Source organism: Sus scrofa, chromosome 2 (assembly GCF_000003025.6).
Source record: "Sus scrofa isolate TJ Tabasco breed Duroc chromosome 2, Sscrofa11.1, whole genome shotgun sequence".
NCBI lineage: Eukaryota > Metazoa > Chordata > Mammalia > Artiodactyla > Suidae > Sus > Sus scrofa.
Window position 1 is genome coordinate 13,838,040 of NC_010444.4, and position 17,412 is coordinate 13,855,451.

The 17,412-nt window shown below is 39.9% G+C and overlaps 1 protein-coding gene across 1 annotated transcript in view; it reads right to left on the reverse strand.

The window, feature by feature from the left end:
• Window positions 1-13,331, reverse strand: part of LOC110259266 (olfactory receptor 5AK2-like) — an 84,504-nt gene extending 71,173 nt beyond the window's left edge. Inside the window, exon 1 of the mRNA XM_021083048.1 lies at window positions 13,143-13,331. Coding sequence (XP_020938707.1) covers window positions 13,143-13,323 — 181 coding nt within the window. The 5' untranslated portion in view covers window positions 13,324-13,331. The remainder of the gene's footprint in view (window positions 1-13,142) is intronic.

Below are 17,412 nucleotides of genomic sequence, written 5' to 3' on the forward strand. Positions count from 1 at the left end.
ATGGGTCACTATCCTCATGGAGTTTTCAGTCTAGTGAGTGTACAGGGAGAATACGTTGTATTAGTGAGGTGTACAAGACACAAGACCTTGTAAGGGGAGAACTAACCTGGGTAGATTTCCTAGAGAAAGCTATGCTTGTGCAAATAATAGAGAACTATTGTTATTATTATGTTATTGAAGTGTAGTTGATTCACAGAGTTATACTAGTTTCAAGTATACATTATAGTGCTTCAGTTTTTTTATAGTTTATACTCCATTAAAAGTTATTATAAGATAATGGCTATAATTTCCTGTACTTTACAGTTTATTCTTAGTTAGCTAGAAAATTATTATTATTATTATTATTTGTCTTTTTAGGGCTGTACCTGTGGCACATGGAGGTTCCCAGACTAGGGGTTGAATCTGAGCTGTAGACTTGGGCCTGCGCCAGAGCCACAGCATTGTCAGATTCGAGCTGCGTCTTCGACCTACACCACAGCTCACAGCAACGCTGGATCCTTAACCCACTGAGTGAGGCCAGGGATCGAACCCACAACCTCATGGTTTCTAGTCGGATTTGTTTCCACTGTGCCACAAAGGGAACTCCAGAAATTATTTTTGAACGCCTCTGAAAAGCCAAGGTAGAACACACTTATGCAGAAATGAAGTTGAAGTGACTGAGAGACAACCTGGCATGATCTTCTGTAGTCATACAGGCCTCCTGCTATGGTCTTTGAACAGAAGCTTCTTCGTGCCTCAGGGCCTTTGCACTTGCTTCTGATGCTGCTGCTCATCAGAATCTCCTGGCAGGCTCCTTCATATTCTTCTGTGACTCCCTTATTAAACTATCCTTATTGCTTATCACTCTCTCACAACACCCTTTTATTTTCTTCATATGTAATCATGGTTTTTCTTCCATTTATTTGTTTATTGACTTTTTTTTTTTCCTCACTAGATTGTAAACTCCAAGAGCCTGAGCTCCTGCATACATTGTTTACATCACCTGGCCCGAGCCTGACTCATGGTAGGTGCTCCATAGATGTTGCCAAATGAATGACAATGATGAAGATAAAGATATAGCAATGATTGAAAAATAGCAAGAGATAAATATATGCACAAGAAGATTTGTTCTGAGTTAAAAATTGATTTTGTAGAAAGTTAACCATGTTCTATTCCCTTAATACATCACAATTCCCTTAAAGATGAAGCTGCTCCACAACTCTTTTTTTTTTTTTTTTTTTTTTAACCAAGGTGTGCAGCTGCTTGATGTGGGATTTCAGTTCCCAGGCCAGGGATTGAACCCGGGCCATATCTGTGAAAGTGCTAAATCCTAACCACTAGGCAACCAGGGAATTCTCTATACCAATCTTTTTTTAATTGAAGTATAGCTGATTTGCAATGTTGTGTTAGTTTCTGATGTACTACAAAGTGATCGTTATATAAATATATATGTATATATATGTGTATATATATATGTGTATATATATATATATATATTGTTTTTCATATTCTTTTCCATCATGGTTTATTATAGGATATTTAATATAGTTTCCTGTGCTATATAGTAGGGCCTTGTTTCTCTGGTTTGTATATGGTAGTTTGTATCTGCTAATCCCAAACTTTTAATTTATACTCCCCAAACCCTACTACATCTTTCCCCTTTGGTAACCATAAGTTTGTATTGTATGACTGTGGGTCTGCTCTGTTTTATAAATAAGGGACTTTGTAAAATTTTTTAGAGTTCATCTATAAGTGATAGCATGTTACACTTGCCTTTCTCAGTCTTATTTACTTCACTTGGTATGATAATCTCTAGGTCCATCCATGTTACTGCAGATGGCTTTATTTCACTATTTTTTATGACTGAGTAATATTCCATTGTGTGTGTGTGTGTATCACTTATTTTTTTATCCATGTATCTATCGATGGACACTTAGGTTGCCTCCATGTCTTGGCTTTTGTAAATAGTGCTGCTGTGAACATTGGGGTACACATATCTTGTTGAATTAGAGTTTCCTCTGGATATATGCCCAGGAGTGGGATTGCTGTATCATATGGTAGCTCTGTGCTTAATTTTTGAAGGCACTTCCATACTGTTTTCCATAGTAGCTGCACCAGTTTGCATTCCCATCAATGTACACAACTCATTATTAAAGAGGAGAAATGCACTTTGTTGCTTGCATAGTCTGAGGTTTGTTTTTAAAAATAAGCCCCTGGAAATTTATTTTGGAGTACATGAACAAAGAAGATGGATTAATGGATAGGGAAATATGTGATAGATAGATATAAAAGAAAAAAAATTTAGTAAAGTTTTAATGGTGCATTTTTGATCATGGCTCAGTGGATGTTCAGTGTAAAATTCTTTCAACGCTGCTGTCCATTGGCAAACTCTCATAAATGAAGTTGGGAAAGAAAAAGTAATTGAGTACATTCCTCCCCTCAATAGAGTTTAAATTCAATCTCTTATCCTTTTAGGTTGACGATTAGCAGGGCAATAGTCAAGGAAGTCCTTTATAATATACTGATTAAGCAACAAGTGATGTATTTGGTATGATTTCCAACAGGGAATGGTGCACTTACATGGTTAACTGGAAATTTGGATCACTAGAACCTCTTTCTTGAGATCTGGATGCTGGTCCCAGGGGATTTAGTACAGGCAGAAGTGCAAGGTGACTCCTGGGCAGTACCTGTTGCAATAAAATAATTTTCTCACTGGTGCTTCTTAAGCTTCTCATCTAAGGAAATGAGCCTTTATCATTGTGAAAATGATTTAGTATCTTTCCATCATGTGGGTCTGTATGATGTTATGGCTTCTCTTGCTTTTGGTGGGTCTAGGATGGGTGGAACCCTGATTATATTAATAAAATGCATTGGAATGGGTGTTTCTGGCTTATTCGCTTTATTTCATTTGGTTGTCCCAACCATGCTCTGATGCATATAGGCCAGGTAGTATTATGCACCATACCTATTTCACAGATAGTGTGGAAGAGACCTGGCCAGTTTCACTGTAGGGTATTTAGTTAAGGAACTGAAGTTAGGATGGAGGTTCTTGATTCCTAATCCAGTCAGTCACCTTTACTTAATGCCAAGCGGAAAATGCGGGCACGTTCTCACCACCCAGTTTTATCAGTGAGGCTTTGGAGGAAATAGAGCATTAGGGAAAGTCCCGTGAAGATAGCCACAGGGAAGGTGAATTTTCCCTGGGTTGAATTTATGCTTTGTCACTGCAAAAACTCACATCCATTTCTCCATCCTGTTCTTCCATGTTTAATGCAGTGTCTGTTCCTCCTGAAAGATTAAGTTTCAGCTTGATTCCTCCCAAGTGAATTTGTCTGAGCTGGATACTCTCTTAGGATTGGTGAGTAGACATTAGCCAACAGGGGCCCTTTCTAAGTTGCTGCTATACCTGTGGCATGTTCCCTGCACCCTCCTCTTCCCAGGAGCCTGTTCTTGCTGAGGTGAAAAGATAATTCCCTTAATGCTTATTCCATCAGCTCCTGGGAAGTTGTTAGAAATAGTACAGAAATGCCCACTGCCCATGTCTTCTAATACCACTTAATTCCCTTTTACTTTGGGTTTCTTGGCGTGGAAATGAATGAGTGGAGACTGTGGAGTCAGACATTCCTGGGTCTGCCTCTCTGCTCGACCACTTCCCACCTGTGACGTCAGGCAAGTTGCTAGCCCTCTCTGTCTTACGTTTTTTTACCAATAAAATGAGATTGACTATAGGATTTGTCCCATGGAGCTGTTATGAGGCTTAAATTGAATCATACCCTTGAAGGGTGCGACTCAGTCCTTCTTGTTTGGTAGATGCTCATACGTATTGGTCACAATTTTAAAAATTCATAGTTAGAAGTGCTCCTCATATATATGACAATGTTCATTTACTAATTAGAAGGAATTACCTTTATACAATCCTTTCCTTCCTACCTTCCTTTTTTCTCCTTTCCTTCATCCCTTCCTTCCCTCTTTCCTTCCTTCTCCCCTTCCTTCCCTTTCTCCTTCCTTACCTTCTTCTTTCCTTCTCCCCTTCCTTCCCTTACTTCCTTCCTTCTCTCCTTCCTTCCTCCGTTTCTTCCTCCCTCCCTCCCTTCCTTCTTCTCCCCTCCCTTCCTTCCTTCCTTCCTTCCTTCCTCCCTCCTTCTTTCCTCCCTCCTTCCCTCTCTTCCTTCCTTCCTCCCTCCCTCCTTCTTTTCCTTTTTCTCCCCTTCCCTCCTCCCTTTTCCCCTTCCTTCCTTCCTTCCCTTCCTCCTCCCTTCATTCAGTACATCTTTGTTGAGGGTCTCTATCATATCAGGCAGTCTTGTGGATATTGCAGGTTACAGTGGGAGACAAATTAATGAAGAAACCACACAAGTGGATGTAAAATTATACTTGTAGTGATTAACACAGAGTGTGTAAAGAGAAGCCTTGACTTAAGGGGGAGCTTCCCTGGAATTGTCACCAAGCAGAGGGTTTGCTGTCCGATGTGCATACAGGACAGTACTATGGCACCAGCTTAACAATGGAATACTACTCATCCATAAGAAAGAACAAAATAATGCCATTTGTGGCAACATGGATGGAACTGGAGACGCTCACTCTAACGGAAGTAAGTCAGAAGGGTAAAGACAAATACCATATGATATCACTTATATCTGGAATCTGATATATGGCAAAAATGAACCTATCTACAGAAAAGAAACAAACTCGTGGACATGGAGAACAGACTTATGGTTGCCAAGAGGGAGGGGGAGGGAAGAGGAGGAGTGGGAAGGACTAGGAGTTTGGGCTTAGTAGAGGCAAACTATTGCATTTGGAATGGATAAGCAATGAGATTCTGTTGTTATAGCCTAAGGAACTATATTTGATCACTTGTGATGGAACATAATGGAGGATAATGGGAGAAAAAGAATGTGTATATGTGTAGAACTGAGTCACGTTGCTGTACAGCAGAAATTGACAGATATTGTAAATTAACTATAATAAAAAATTTAAGAAAAAAAGAGAATAAAAGAGAGTGGGCATCCTTGTCTTCTTCCAGATTTTAGCGGGAAGGCTTTCAGTTTTTCTCCATTGTGTGTTATAGTGGCTGTGGGTTTGTTATAAATGGCTTTGATTATGTTAAGGTATATTCCCTCTATACTCACTTGGCTAAGAGTTTTTATGATGAATGGATGTTGGACTTTGTCAGATGCTTTTTCTGCGTCTATTGATGTGGTCATGTGGTTTGACTTTTCTTTTGATAGTGGGGTGTGTGATGTTGATTGATTTGCATATGTTGAATCATCCTTGTGAACCTGGGATGAATCCCAGGTGGCCTCTGAGCACCACCCCCCGCCCCCCACGCCACCTGTAGACCACACAGGAAGCACACCATCCTGCTTAGCCTGAACAGGAGTTGCCGCCACCTGTAGCCAGTGCAAGAGGGGCCTTCGTTGGCCCAAGAGGAGCCTCGCTGTCTGTAGCCCTGCCCTCCAAGAGTCCACACATGTGTAAAGAAAGAAATTCCTATGGTGGTTCTTGCCCTCCCCAACAGTGGCACCTTGCTTCTCCTGCTGGCCCAGACCTCCTCCTGGGTTCCCTTGGCTGTGGCATTCCACTCCCTGCCCTTGACACACTGCTCCCTAACTCCCTTAGGCTATCTCTGTACTGCCAACCCTAATCCTCTCCCCTGAATGGACCTCTGGAGCCTGAGTCTCAGTGCCCAGCCCCCGACTGAGCATCTCCGGGTGTGGTGTCTGGGGGCAGTGGTGCTGATGGTCTTTTTGGCTTTCTCTTGGCTTTGCCCTCCTCAGTCCATCTGCTGCCCTTTTCTCTGAGGCTTCGAGGTCCCTCTGTCTCAGCTGATCTCCCTGTCAGTTAGATGGCTTCTCAGGGTGTGGGTCACTTTCCTTTCTTTCTCAGCTCCCTCTCAGGAGTGCTGGTCCTGTCCTGATTCCTTTCTCTCTCCCTCTCTCTCTTCCTTTTGTCCTACTCAGTTATGTGGAGGGTTTCTTGCTCTTTTTGGAGGCTTCAGGTCTTCTGCTGATGTTCAGTAGGTGTTCTGTGTGAATCATTATACATGTAGATTTTTTTCTTATCTTTTTGTGGGAGAAAGTGAGTGCCATCTTGATCCTGCCTCCACTTCTAATGTTTTTTAAATTGGTATCAGTCTTATTCAGCTACCCTACTTTCTCTCAAGTCTAGACCCCCATGTAGAACTATTTTATTTGTAAAATTTATGTGTCTCTGTCCACTAAAGTATCTTTTACAGCTGTATGTAACTATAGGAATAGGCAGCTTTCTTCCACACAGAAGCACTATAGGTGACTTTTATTCATGAGTCTCTACTTTTTATGGCACATCATATTGTCAATGTTTCAGCATTCTCTTCCTGGATCTCTCTCTCCTCCCTACCCAAAGACCACTATCCTTTTCTTCCTTGGCCAGGAAGAAAAGGAACCAGGAGGAGGACTAGGAAAAAAGGGAAATCTATGTGACTTGGTGAATAAAAAAGGCTCTTACATTTCATGTCCCTTTTTCCAAAAGTGGATTTTCATGGCAAACACTCATAAAAAGGTTTATTTCTTTCCAAATAGTTCTTTGCATTTCCTTGATAAGAAACCACCACATCGACAGAGGTAAGGGAGCCATAGAGTTATTCGCAAAATAAAGAAGATTTCATGGAAGGGGACTGACTTCTAATATGTCTGATTCTAAAAAAATATATTAACCCATTTCCACCACCATAAACAGATATCTATGCTTTTATAAAGTAATATACACAAATAATTAAGTACCTTTTCAGCAACCTATAGTTTTTGCGTCAGCCATTTATTATTTTCATCCGAGTTCGTTCTTGAAATTAGTAGCATAAATTAGGAAAAGAAACTTTCTGAGATATGTTTATGGTCTACATATGTTTGAAGGCTTCAGAAAGTTTGTACTACTATCCTGAGCATGGAATTGCCATCTAGTTGACATTCGTCACAACACATACAGTGACATTCGTTACACACACACACACACACACACAGACACACACACACACTACCTATATGTGGTGCCATTTGTATTCTGAATTGGTTGATTTGTGAGAGTTATATTCTTCTTCATTGGCACATGTTAGAAACGATGTAATGAAAGAAACTTACTCATAGCAGAAGAATCCACATACTCAGTGCATCATCAGAGGATTCTTTATCCTGATATAGGTAACTCTAAGCAGAGCGATGTACATGCAAACACGAGATGGTCAGTGAGAATGTGCCTTTCGTGGTAGGAATGTAGCAAACTAGGCTTGTTGTTGACTGGACTTCTCTGGTTCTCTAAAACACCTTGAGAAGTAAGCAGAGTCAAATACCTTTGTTGTAAGGGAATATGAAGCTGTTCCCTTTAATTTAACATTTGGTGAGGGCGTGGGGACCTAAGTTTAAGCGCAAGTTCCTTCCTCAGGTTAATTTGTGATTAAAATAGCTGAAATGCAGCCCTTTGAGGGAGGCTGGATGCAAGCATCCACTGGGTATTATAAGCACTTCCAAGAGGAAGCTAGACTTGGTCCAGGGTCCACATAATGTAGAATGATGGGTAATTATTATTATCCCAGTTACCATATCAACTTGACCTTAATCCTTCTGAATTCAAATGAAGTGATAGGACACCATGGGGGCTCTTTTCAAGAGTGGAAGAAATGAGTACAAACCTCACCACCCACCTGGGACCCAGAAAACGAACGTTAAGGGTGGGTTGTCTCAGTATGAAATTTCTTGCTTCGTTTATGATGAAGGTATTTGCAAATCAAATGAAAACTCTGAAGAAAATGGCCAGCTCCCAAGCCACTTGAACACATTTAACTCATGTTGAGTCTCAGAGCTTCTGAAGCCTCTTTTAGGCTCAGCATTGGACAGTGGAAAGGAGAGTGGCAGGTCTGCACTGACTTCTTGTCCTACCAGACATTAGAGACAAAGGATGTAACTACCTTCAGCCTGAGTTCCTTCCTTTGTAACTTGGGTCCTGAAACTACTTAGAAGTTAGTGGTGTTCTGAAACACTGTTTATAATAGCAAAATTTGGAAATACCATTAAGGAGATCACAGCACATTCATCTCATGGATCAATACACAGTCTAGAAAGAATTTTAAAGGTTTTAAACTTATGCATTTCTGCACTTCCTTTTTCATTTTAAAAGTGGGAATTGACGATGTTTGTTGTTTTCAAAATAGAGCACCATTTACATTTTATGGAATCATTGGTCAGTTAAGGCTTATGTTTGGCTTTTTTTGGGGGTGGGTTGTTTCCTGTCTTCCTTTTCTGTTTCTCCATTTTTTTTTTTTTTTGCCTGCCTTTCTGTACACTACTTGAGATTTTTTTTAACATTCCCATTTTGATTTATTTATAGTGTTTTCACTGCATATCTCTGAATAGCTTTCCCAGTGGCTACTCGAGGTTTACATCATATATGCACAGCTGGTGTTACATTTGACCAGTTTGAGTGAAATGTGGGTACACTGAGAACCACATTAGTTGGGTTAAACTCTTTGCTTGTACAGTCAAACAACTTAGAAAGCTCAAGGGGAAGAAAGTCATTGTATTTTTCTGTATTTTTTTCTTTTCTTGCTCCCTCTTTCTCAATGTTTTAAAAATGTTAATTACAAGTAAGAATGTGGCAGAGTGGAGAGAAAGACATGATGAAATTATTTATTCTGTGGAGCAGCAATGCATGTCAATGCAATGATATATGTATGTTTCAAGTACAACAATGAAGATACATACTATGCAGACATTAACCCACAGAATGAACGAGGGGCTATAATATATTTTTGTTCCTTTTTCGGGCTGCACCCGAGGCATATGGTGGTTCCAAGGCTAGAGGTCCAATTGGAGCTCTAACCACAGGCCTGCACCACAGCAATAGCTATGCTGGATCCCAGCCACATCTGCGACCTATACCACAGCTCATGGCAATGCTGCATCCTTAACCCACTGAGTGAGGCCAGGGATCAAACCCACATTCTCCTGGATGTTAGTCGGGTTCATTAAACACTGAGCCATGATGTGAACTCCAAGAGTGGCTATATTAATATATCGAGTGGATTTCACAGCAAGGAACAGTACCAAGGACAATGAGAGATACCATGGAATGATGAAAGGGTTAACCTACCAAGCAGAAATTTCAGTCCTTAAGGTGTGAGCACCACACAGGAGAGCTACAACTCATACACAAAGCAAAAACTGTTAGAGCTGAAGGGAGAAACAGACAAATACGTAATAATAACTGGCGTCTTCAACACTCCTCTCTGAAGGCGTGATAGAACAATTAGGTGGGAAATCACAAGGATAGAGAAAAACTCAACAACATCCTCAGCCAACATGATGCAACAGACATCAGGTGAACAGTCTCTCTAAGAAGAAAAGAATAGGTATATATAGTTCCAGCTCCAGTAAAGTATTTATCAAATTAGACCATATATTAAGACATGAAAATTCTTTTATCAAATTCAAAGAATTGAAATCATATAGTGTGTTTTCCCCAAAGACAGTGGAATCAAACTAGAGATCAATAACCCAAAATAGAGATCAATAGGAGAGGGAAAATAGAAAACTCTCTAAAACTGGGTATAAGAACAACACATCTCCAAATAATCCATGGGTCAGAGAGGAAGTCTCGAGGGAAATAGAAAAAACATTAAGCTGAGTGAAAATGCAAATACACCAAAATTTATGGAATGCAATCAAAGTGGTGTTGAGAATACCACACTAAAATTCTTACCATAGAAATAGAAAAAACTCGAACCAAATATCGAGCCCCTACGTTAAAGCAGAAAGAGACCAAATCAAACCCTAAGCATGTAGAAGGAAGACACTAATAAAGCTTAGAGCAGAAATCAATCAAATTGAAAAGAGGAAAACAACAGAAAGGCTGTGAAAGGCTTTGAAAGACCAATATAGTGGATGCATTTTTAGGAGGTCTGACACTGAAAAAAAACAGAGAGGATACAAATTATAAAATAAGGAATGAATGAAACAGAGGAATCACTTCAGACCCAGAAGACGTCCAGAAGATAACAACAGATCACCAGGAACACTGCCCACAGAAATTGGACGGCTTAGACAAAATGAGTACATTCCTAGAAAAGTACAAACCCACATAACTTATCTAACATGAAATGGATAATTTGAACAGCTCTACACCCATTAGGATTGAATTAATAATTAAAAGTTTCCTTCAAAAATCACTGGAGAACTTACCAAGTATTTAAAGAAGAATTAACACTAAATCCACACATTTTCTTCTGGAACACAGATTTGGAACGAATACTTCCTGACTTGCTTTATGAATCTAGTATTACTTGATAACATAACTAGATAAAGACGTACAAAGAAAGAAAAGTACAAACGCAGAATCTTTCATGAACATAGTTTGAAAAATGTTCAACAAAATATTAGCAAATATAATTAATACACACAAACATGTAGAATTTATATAATACCATTACATATGATTTATAGTCATATGTATACACACACACACATGTATGTATGTTACCTATGTCCAAATGGCATCTATTATAGAGATGACAGGCTGGTTTGAAAGCAAGTTATATAATGTATCACATTTATAGTCTAAAGGAGAAAAATCACAGTATCACATAAATTGATAACCAAAGGTGTCTGACCAAATCCAACACCTATTTATGATAACAAATCTCAGAAATCTAGAAATAGGCAGGAACATTCTCCACTTGATGAAAAACATCCACAACAACTTACAGCTTACATCAGACTTAAAGGTCAGAGAATGCCCACCCGTAAGTGTTGAGTACAAGGCGAAGATCCACTCACCAACAATTCCATTTAGCAGTGTTCTGCAAGTTCTAGTTAGGGAAATAAGGGGAGAAAAGGAATCAAAGTTATGCAGATCACAGAGGAAGAAACGAAACTGTTCTACTTGCAGATGACATGACAGCCTGTGCAGAAGATACGTAGGAATCTATCAAAATATTCCTCAATTAGTAAGGAGTTCATCGGGAAAGTTGCAGAATATTAAATGGTCACATGAAAATGAATTGCATTTCTGCACCAGCAATGGGCACGTGGTTACTGAACTGAAAACACAGTATCATTTACAATCACTCCAAAAATGAAACACTTGAGGGCATGTCTAACATGACTTGTATACGATTTGCATGCTGCAAAGTTACAAAACGATGACGAACGAAATCAAAGAAAAGTGAAACAGACAGACATACCATGTTAATGGATTAGAAGACTCAATACAATGTAATGTGAGTTCTCGAATTGATGTAAAGGTTTAAGGCAGTTTCTATCAAAATTCTACACGATGTTTTAAAGACACAGATATGATTATTCTAAAGTTTATAGGGAAAGACAAAGTAGTTAGTCCAAGGAACTCTGAAAAAGAAGAAAATGGGATGCACCTCTTCACCTAATGCCAAGATGTGTCCTGTAGTTAGAGTAATCCACACTGTTATATTGTGGAGAGAGACACAAAGATGGATCATAACAGAGAACTGAGAAATAGATCCACATCAGGAGAGCCACCGGGATTTTGATAAAGATGGAAAAGCAGTTCAGTGGAAGACGGGGAGTCTTTTCGATAAATGGCACCAGAGCAATTGGATATCCAATGAGGAAGACATGAAGCTCAACCTGAGTATACCACGCCTTAGACAAAAATTGAAAAACAAGGTAGAAGTTGGTTAAAGGATATGGACAGACAATTCCCCAAAGAGGGCTCTATGCTTGGGAAACAAACACATGACAAGACGTCCAACTTCATGAGGCATTAGGGAAATGCACATGAAGGATACAGTGAGAGAAAGAGAACACTACATAGCCATCAGAACGGATGAAATTCAAAAACACTCAGCGACAATATCAAACGCCAGTAAGGATGCAAAGTGTGTGAGTCTCTCACAGTGTGGCTGGTGGGAAGGGAAGATGGTCCAGTCATTCTGGAGAACAGATTGGCAGTTTCCCTAGAAAACTAAACATACACTTAGGATACCACTCAGGACTTAGCATACCACTCAGGACTTAGCATAGCGCTCAGCAGTGAAGAATAACAGACTATTGATACTCTTAACAATTTTGATGGAACTCAAGGGCATTATGTTGGGTGAAAAAGAGCCAAGCTTGAAAGGTCACATACGTTTGTTTCCTTTTATCTAACATCCTCAAAATGACCAAGTAACAGAGATGGATAACAGATTGGTGAATGCCGGGGATCAGGGTGGTAGGGGGAGGGGGCGGTGTGACTATAAGGGGCAGTACAAGGAAGATCTGTGTGGACTCTGACATCTGCGACAGAATAGCTCTGTACCGTGATCACAGTGGTGTTTATATGGATCTACACATGTGATAAAATGACACACAGGAGTTCCCATTGCGGCTCAGTGGGAATGAACCCTACTAGGATCTACAGGATGGGGTTTGATCCCTGGCCTGCCTCAGTGGGTTAAGGATCCAGTGTTGCCATGAGCTATGGTGTAGGTCACAGATGTGGCTCAGATCTGGTGTTGCCGTGGCCGGCAGCTACAGCTCTGATTTGACCTCTAGCCTGGGAACTTCTGTTTGCAGAAGTGCGGCCCTAAAAAGAGAAGCAAACAACCAAACAAAGAACACATACAGAGTCACACACACCAACATACAAATCCTGCTTTGATGTCATAATATATTCATGCAAGATATATTCATTAAAGGAAAACGGAGTGAAAGATACAGGGGTCTCTCTGTAGTGCCCTTGCAACTTCCTGGGAATGTATATATTTTAAAAAGGAAGCTAAAAACAAGAGGAATAGGAAAATATAAAGCCTGCTTTGCAGTGATGTGAGGCTCAAGCGAGCTAATTTATGTCCCTCTGCCTGCGGAAGACCGGGTATTGAATTAGCGCTTCTCAAAAGTCCATAATAACACATGGGAGCAACACATTAAAGGCACAAAATATTGATTGATCGATGAACTCATTCAATTATTTGTCCATGCATGTCTTTTCCCTGCACACACACAGCCCCACCGAGTTCCCTCACTCCACTTCCATTACATCACCACTGATGAACGGATTCCTCCCGGTCTTGGGGCAAAGGGCCGCAGAATTCCAACCCTTTCAGCTGCCACTCCCTGTACACGCTGCAGGGACACATGGCTGATGCTGAAAAACGGGATTTACTTTGTTTTACTTACACCAGTGCTGCCTCCAGATTCTCTTTCTGCAACAGGTCGAGGCTGACTGCTCCCCAGGACTCTCTGTGTGGTTCCTCCCAGTCAGGGAGTCTGTAGCTGGGGCCTGAGGGATCAGTAATGGATCCCTTGAGAAACTGGGTTCCCAGGGCCTGTGATGGAACTGGAAAAACATAACACTCATTAGTTACTCCCTGCTGAATAAAATTCAGGTTTGCAGAGGGGACAAAATGTATTTTTGTTTTACTGCCTTTAGGGACTTCTTGGTTTCTCTGTTAAGGACGGCCCTGGTATTGACAAATTTCCTTCCTTCCCTCCCTTCCTCTCTGTTTTTCTGTCTTCCCTGTCTTCCCTCTTTCCTCCCTACCTCGCTTCCTTCCTCTCTTCATCCATCCTGACTCCTTGCCTTCCTTCTTGTCTTTCTTTTTTTTTTTCTCTTTTTATGGCTGCTCCTGTGGCATATGGACAGCATAAGCTAGGGGTTGAATCAGAGTTGCAGCTGCCAGCCTGTGCCACAGCCACAGCCACACCAGTGACTGTGGTCACTAGTCTGTGACCTACACCGCAGCTACAGCGACACTGGATCCTTAACCCGCTGAGCGAGGCCAGGGATGGAACCTGAGTCCTCATGGGTTTTAGTCAGGTTCTTAACCCACTGAGTCACAGTGGATACTCCCTGGCTCCCTTTCTGCAGGGCAGGTGTCTAACAAACCATCCGTGTGGTTAAAAACTCAGAAGTATCAACATCTCCCCCTCTATCCCTTGCTTCCCAATTTCTAGTTTCCTTCCCCGGGGAATTTCACTGTTACAAGTCCTATCCCCTGGAGTAGCCTGGCATTGCATCTACAAACACTCTAATGTTATATTCTTTCTTCCTTACCCATATAAATGACAGTGTATCACACACATTTTTTTTTTTCTGGAGCTTGCATTTAATTTAATCTTTCTGGGTGATCTACATGGGAAGAGAAATCTTATGCTTTATGGGTTGCATGGTATTTTATTGAACAGCTGCATTGCTTCATATGTTTAAGGAAAGTGTCTTTCGTTTTGGTGGACATTTATATGGTTTTGATCATTATTACTAAAAATAATCTTATAATAAATAGACTAGTGTGCATAAGTGTGAAGACATCTATAGGATTAAAAGATGTTTAGGAGAGGAACCTCCGGGTCAAAGGGTGCAAACACAGTAGATAGGCATTGCCCAACTGTCCTTTGGAACAAGGCTCTGTCAATTTCAATTGCTTCTGGCAAATCCAGAGTGATTATTCTGCAAATACTCTCTAACACACTGTGAAGAAAATACTATTAAATTTTTGTCATTGTGATAGGAAAAAAACATATATTTTAGTTTTATTTGCTTTCTCCTATAAACCAGATTGAGCATCTTTTCCTATGTCCAAGAACCACTCATATTTCTTTTTCTGAGATTTCCCTGTTTACATATGTTGCCCTCTGAAAAATATTTTGTTTGCTTTTATATTAAAATCTTGTGTCACAAACTCTCCCTTCCTTATAAAATTTGCAAATATTTATTTCTCAATGTTAATTATTTACCTTGTTAACTGTGTATTTTGACAGGCAAACACTTTTCATTTTCGTGCTAGAAATTTGTTTTGTACTTTGTGTTATACTTATAAAGACCTTCTTTACCTCAAAGATTTAAAAATAATTATCTACTTTTTATTTTTTTTTGTCCTTCTACGGTCACACCTAGGGCATATGGTCGCTCCCAGGCTAGGGGTCAAATCTGAGCTGTAGCCTCTGGCCTACTCTACAGCCACTGAAACGAGGGATCTGAGCTGTCTCTAACCTATACCACAGTTCAGGGCAATGCTGGATCCTTAACCCACTGAGTGAGGCCAGGGATAGAACCTGAGTCCTCATGGGTATTAGTCGGTTTCGTTACCACTGAGCCACAACAGGAACTCCATCTATTTTTGTAAAAAATGGAACTTCACGTTTAATATTTATTGGTTACACTGTAGAGTTATTTTAGACATCAGCTTTAAATATACATGCATATTTTAACCCAGGTTGAATTTTTATTCTTTAGTCTACTCCTGAATAAGACAAGTTACTAATAGATTTTTCACTTCCATCTGAAGAGCTTTGTCCTAAATTTCCAGGTATTCTATCTAGAAGTTTAATAATAGTGCATTTACAGACATATAAAAATTCCTGCTGCTACCTTATCAGAAACATATTTTGGGGGTGAATCCAAATGTCCTATTGATATTTTTAGTGAGGCGTAATTGATATATAACCTTATTTTAGTTTCAGGTCTGCAACACAATCGTTTGATTTGCGTATATTGCAAAAGGATGACCATCGTAATTCGAAATAACATCTGTCACCATATACATAGTCGTAACTGTTTTTCCTGGAATAAGAACTTTAGGATTTACTCTCCTAGCAGAGTTTGTCTATGCAATACAGTATTATTAACTATAGATGCCATGCTGTCCATTACGTTCCCATTATTTATTTATTTTCTGACTGTCAGTTTGTACTTTGTCCTTTTTGACTCCCTTCACCCATTTCACCCTCCCTCCACCCCTTGCCTCTGGCAACCAAGAACCTGTTGCCTCTGCCTATGAGTTTGGCGGGTTTTGTTTGTTTGTTTATTTCACATTTCACATATAAGTGAGATCCTGTGGTATCTGTCTTTATCTGACTTCTTTTACTTGGGCATGCTGCCCCCCACACCCCAAATCTACCCATGTTGTTGCAATTGGCAAGGTTCATTCTCTTTTAGGGCTGAATAATGTTCACATTTTCTTTATCCCTTCATCCCTTGATGGACACTTGGTTTGTTTCCACATCTTAGCTATTGTAAATTATGCTGCGATGAATATGGGGGTGCAGAGATCCTTTTGAGTTAGTGTTTTCATTTTCTTCAGATCAATACCCATATGTGGAAATGCTGGGTCACATGGTAATTCTATTTTTAATGTTGGAAATCCCTATACTGTTTTTCACTATGGCGATACCATTTTACATTCCCACCAACAATGCAGAAAGTGTCTCAATTTTTCTACACTCTCATTGAAACTTAGCTTTTTTTTTTAATAGGTATATGAAGTAGTACAATATCTTATTGTCGTTTTGATTTTTCTTTCCCTGATGATTCGTGACATTTAGCATCTTTTTATGTACATTTTAGCCAACTGTCTCTCTTTGGAAAAATGTCTTTTCAAATCTTTTGCCCATTTTTAATTTGGTTTGTTAGTTTTTTGCCATTGAGCACAGGAGTTTCTTGAATATTCTGGACATTAGCATTTTATGAAATGTGAAACACACACATTCTTTTTCTCATACCATCTCTCATCAGGTTCTACTACAAGAGACTGCACATAGTTCCCTGTGCTGTACAGTAGGACCCCAGGCTTATCCATGCAAAATGCAATAATTTGCATCTACCAACCCCAAGCTCCCCGCCCATCCCACTTCCTTCCTCCTTCCCTCAGGCAACCACAGGTCTGCTCTCCCTGTGTGTGATTTGTTTCTGTTTTACAGATAGGTTCATCTGTGCATACTTTAGATTCCACACATAAATGACATCAAGGGGTATTTGTCTTTCTCCTTCTGACTTCACTCAGTATGGGAATCTCTAGTTGCATTCATGTAGCTGCGAGTGGCCCTGTTTCATTTTTTTATGACTGAGTAGTATTCCACTGCGTATAGGTACCACATCTTCTTAATCTGTTCATCTTCCAGTGGTTGTTTCCATGTCTTGGCCATTGTGAATAGCGCTGCTCTGAACACAGGGGTGCATGTATCTTTTTGAATTGTAGTTCTGTCTGAAGACATGCCCAGGAGTGGGATGGCTGAATCATACGGTAGTTCTATATTCAGTTTTCTGGGGAAGCTCTATACTGTTTTCCATAGTGGTTGTATCAATTTACATGCCCACCAACAGTATGGGAGAGTTCCCTTTTCTCCACACGCTCTCGAGCATTCGTTCTCTGTAGACTTATTCATGATGGCCATTCTGACCCGTGTGAGGGGTTACCTCACTGCTATTTTGATATGCATTTCTCTGCTTATAATAGGATGTATTAACGATTCTCAGAAATGCTTATAGGTTTCACCATACAGAGGTTATGCCTATTTTGTTCTGTTGCCCACAGAATATTTTATGCTTTTGGATGCTATTTTAGTGGTATTAAAACTCATTTCTATTTTTTATAATGTTATAGACATAAGAATGATTTTTTCTACTTATGGTAGTTTGTTGCTTTTCTAATTAATTTAATGATTTATGTGC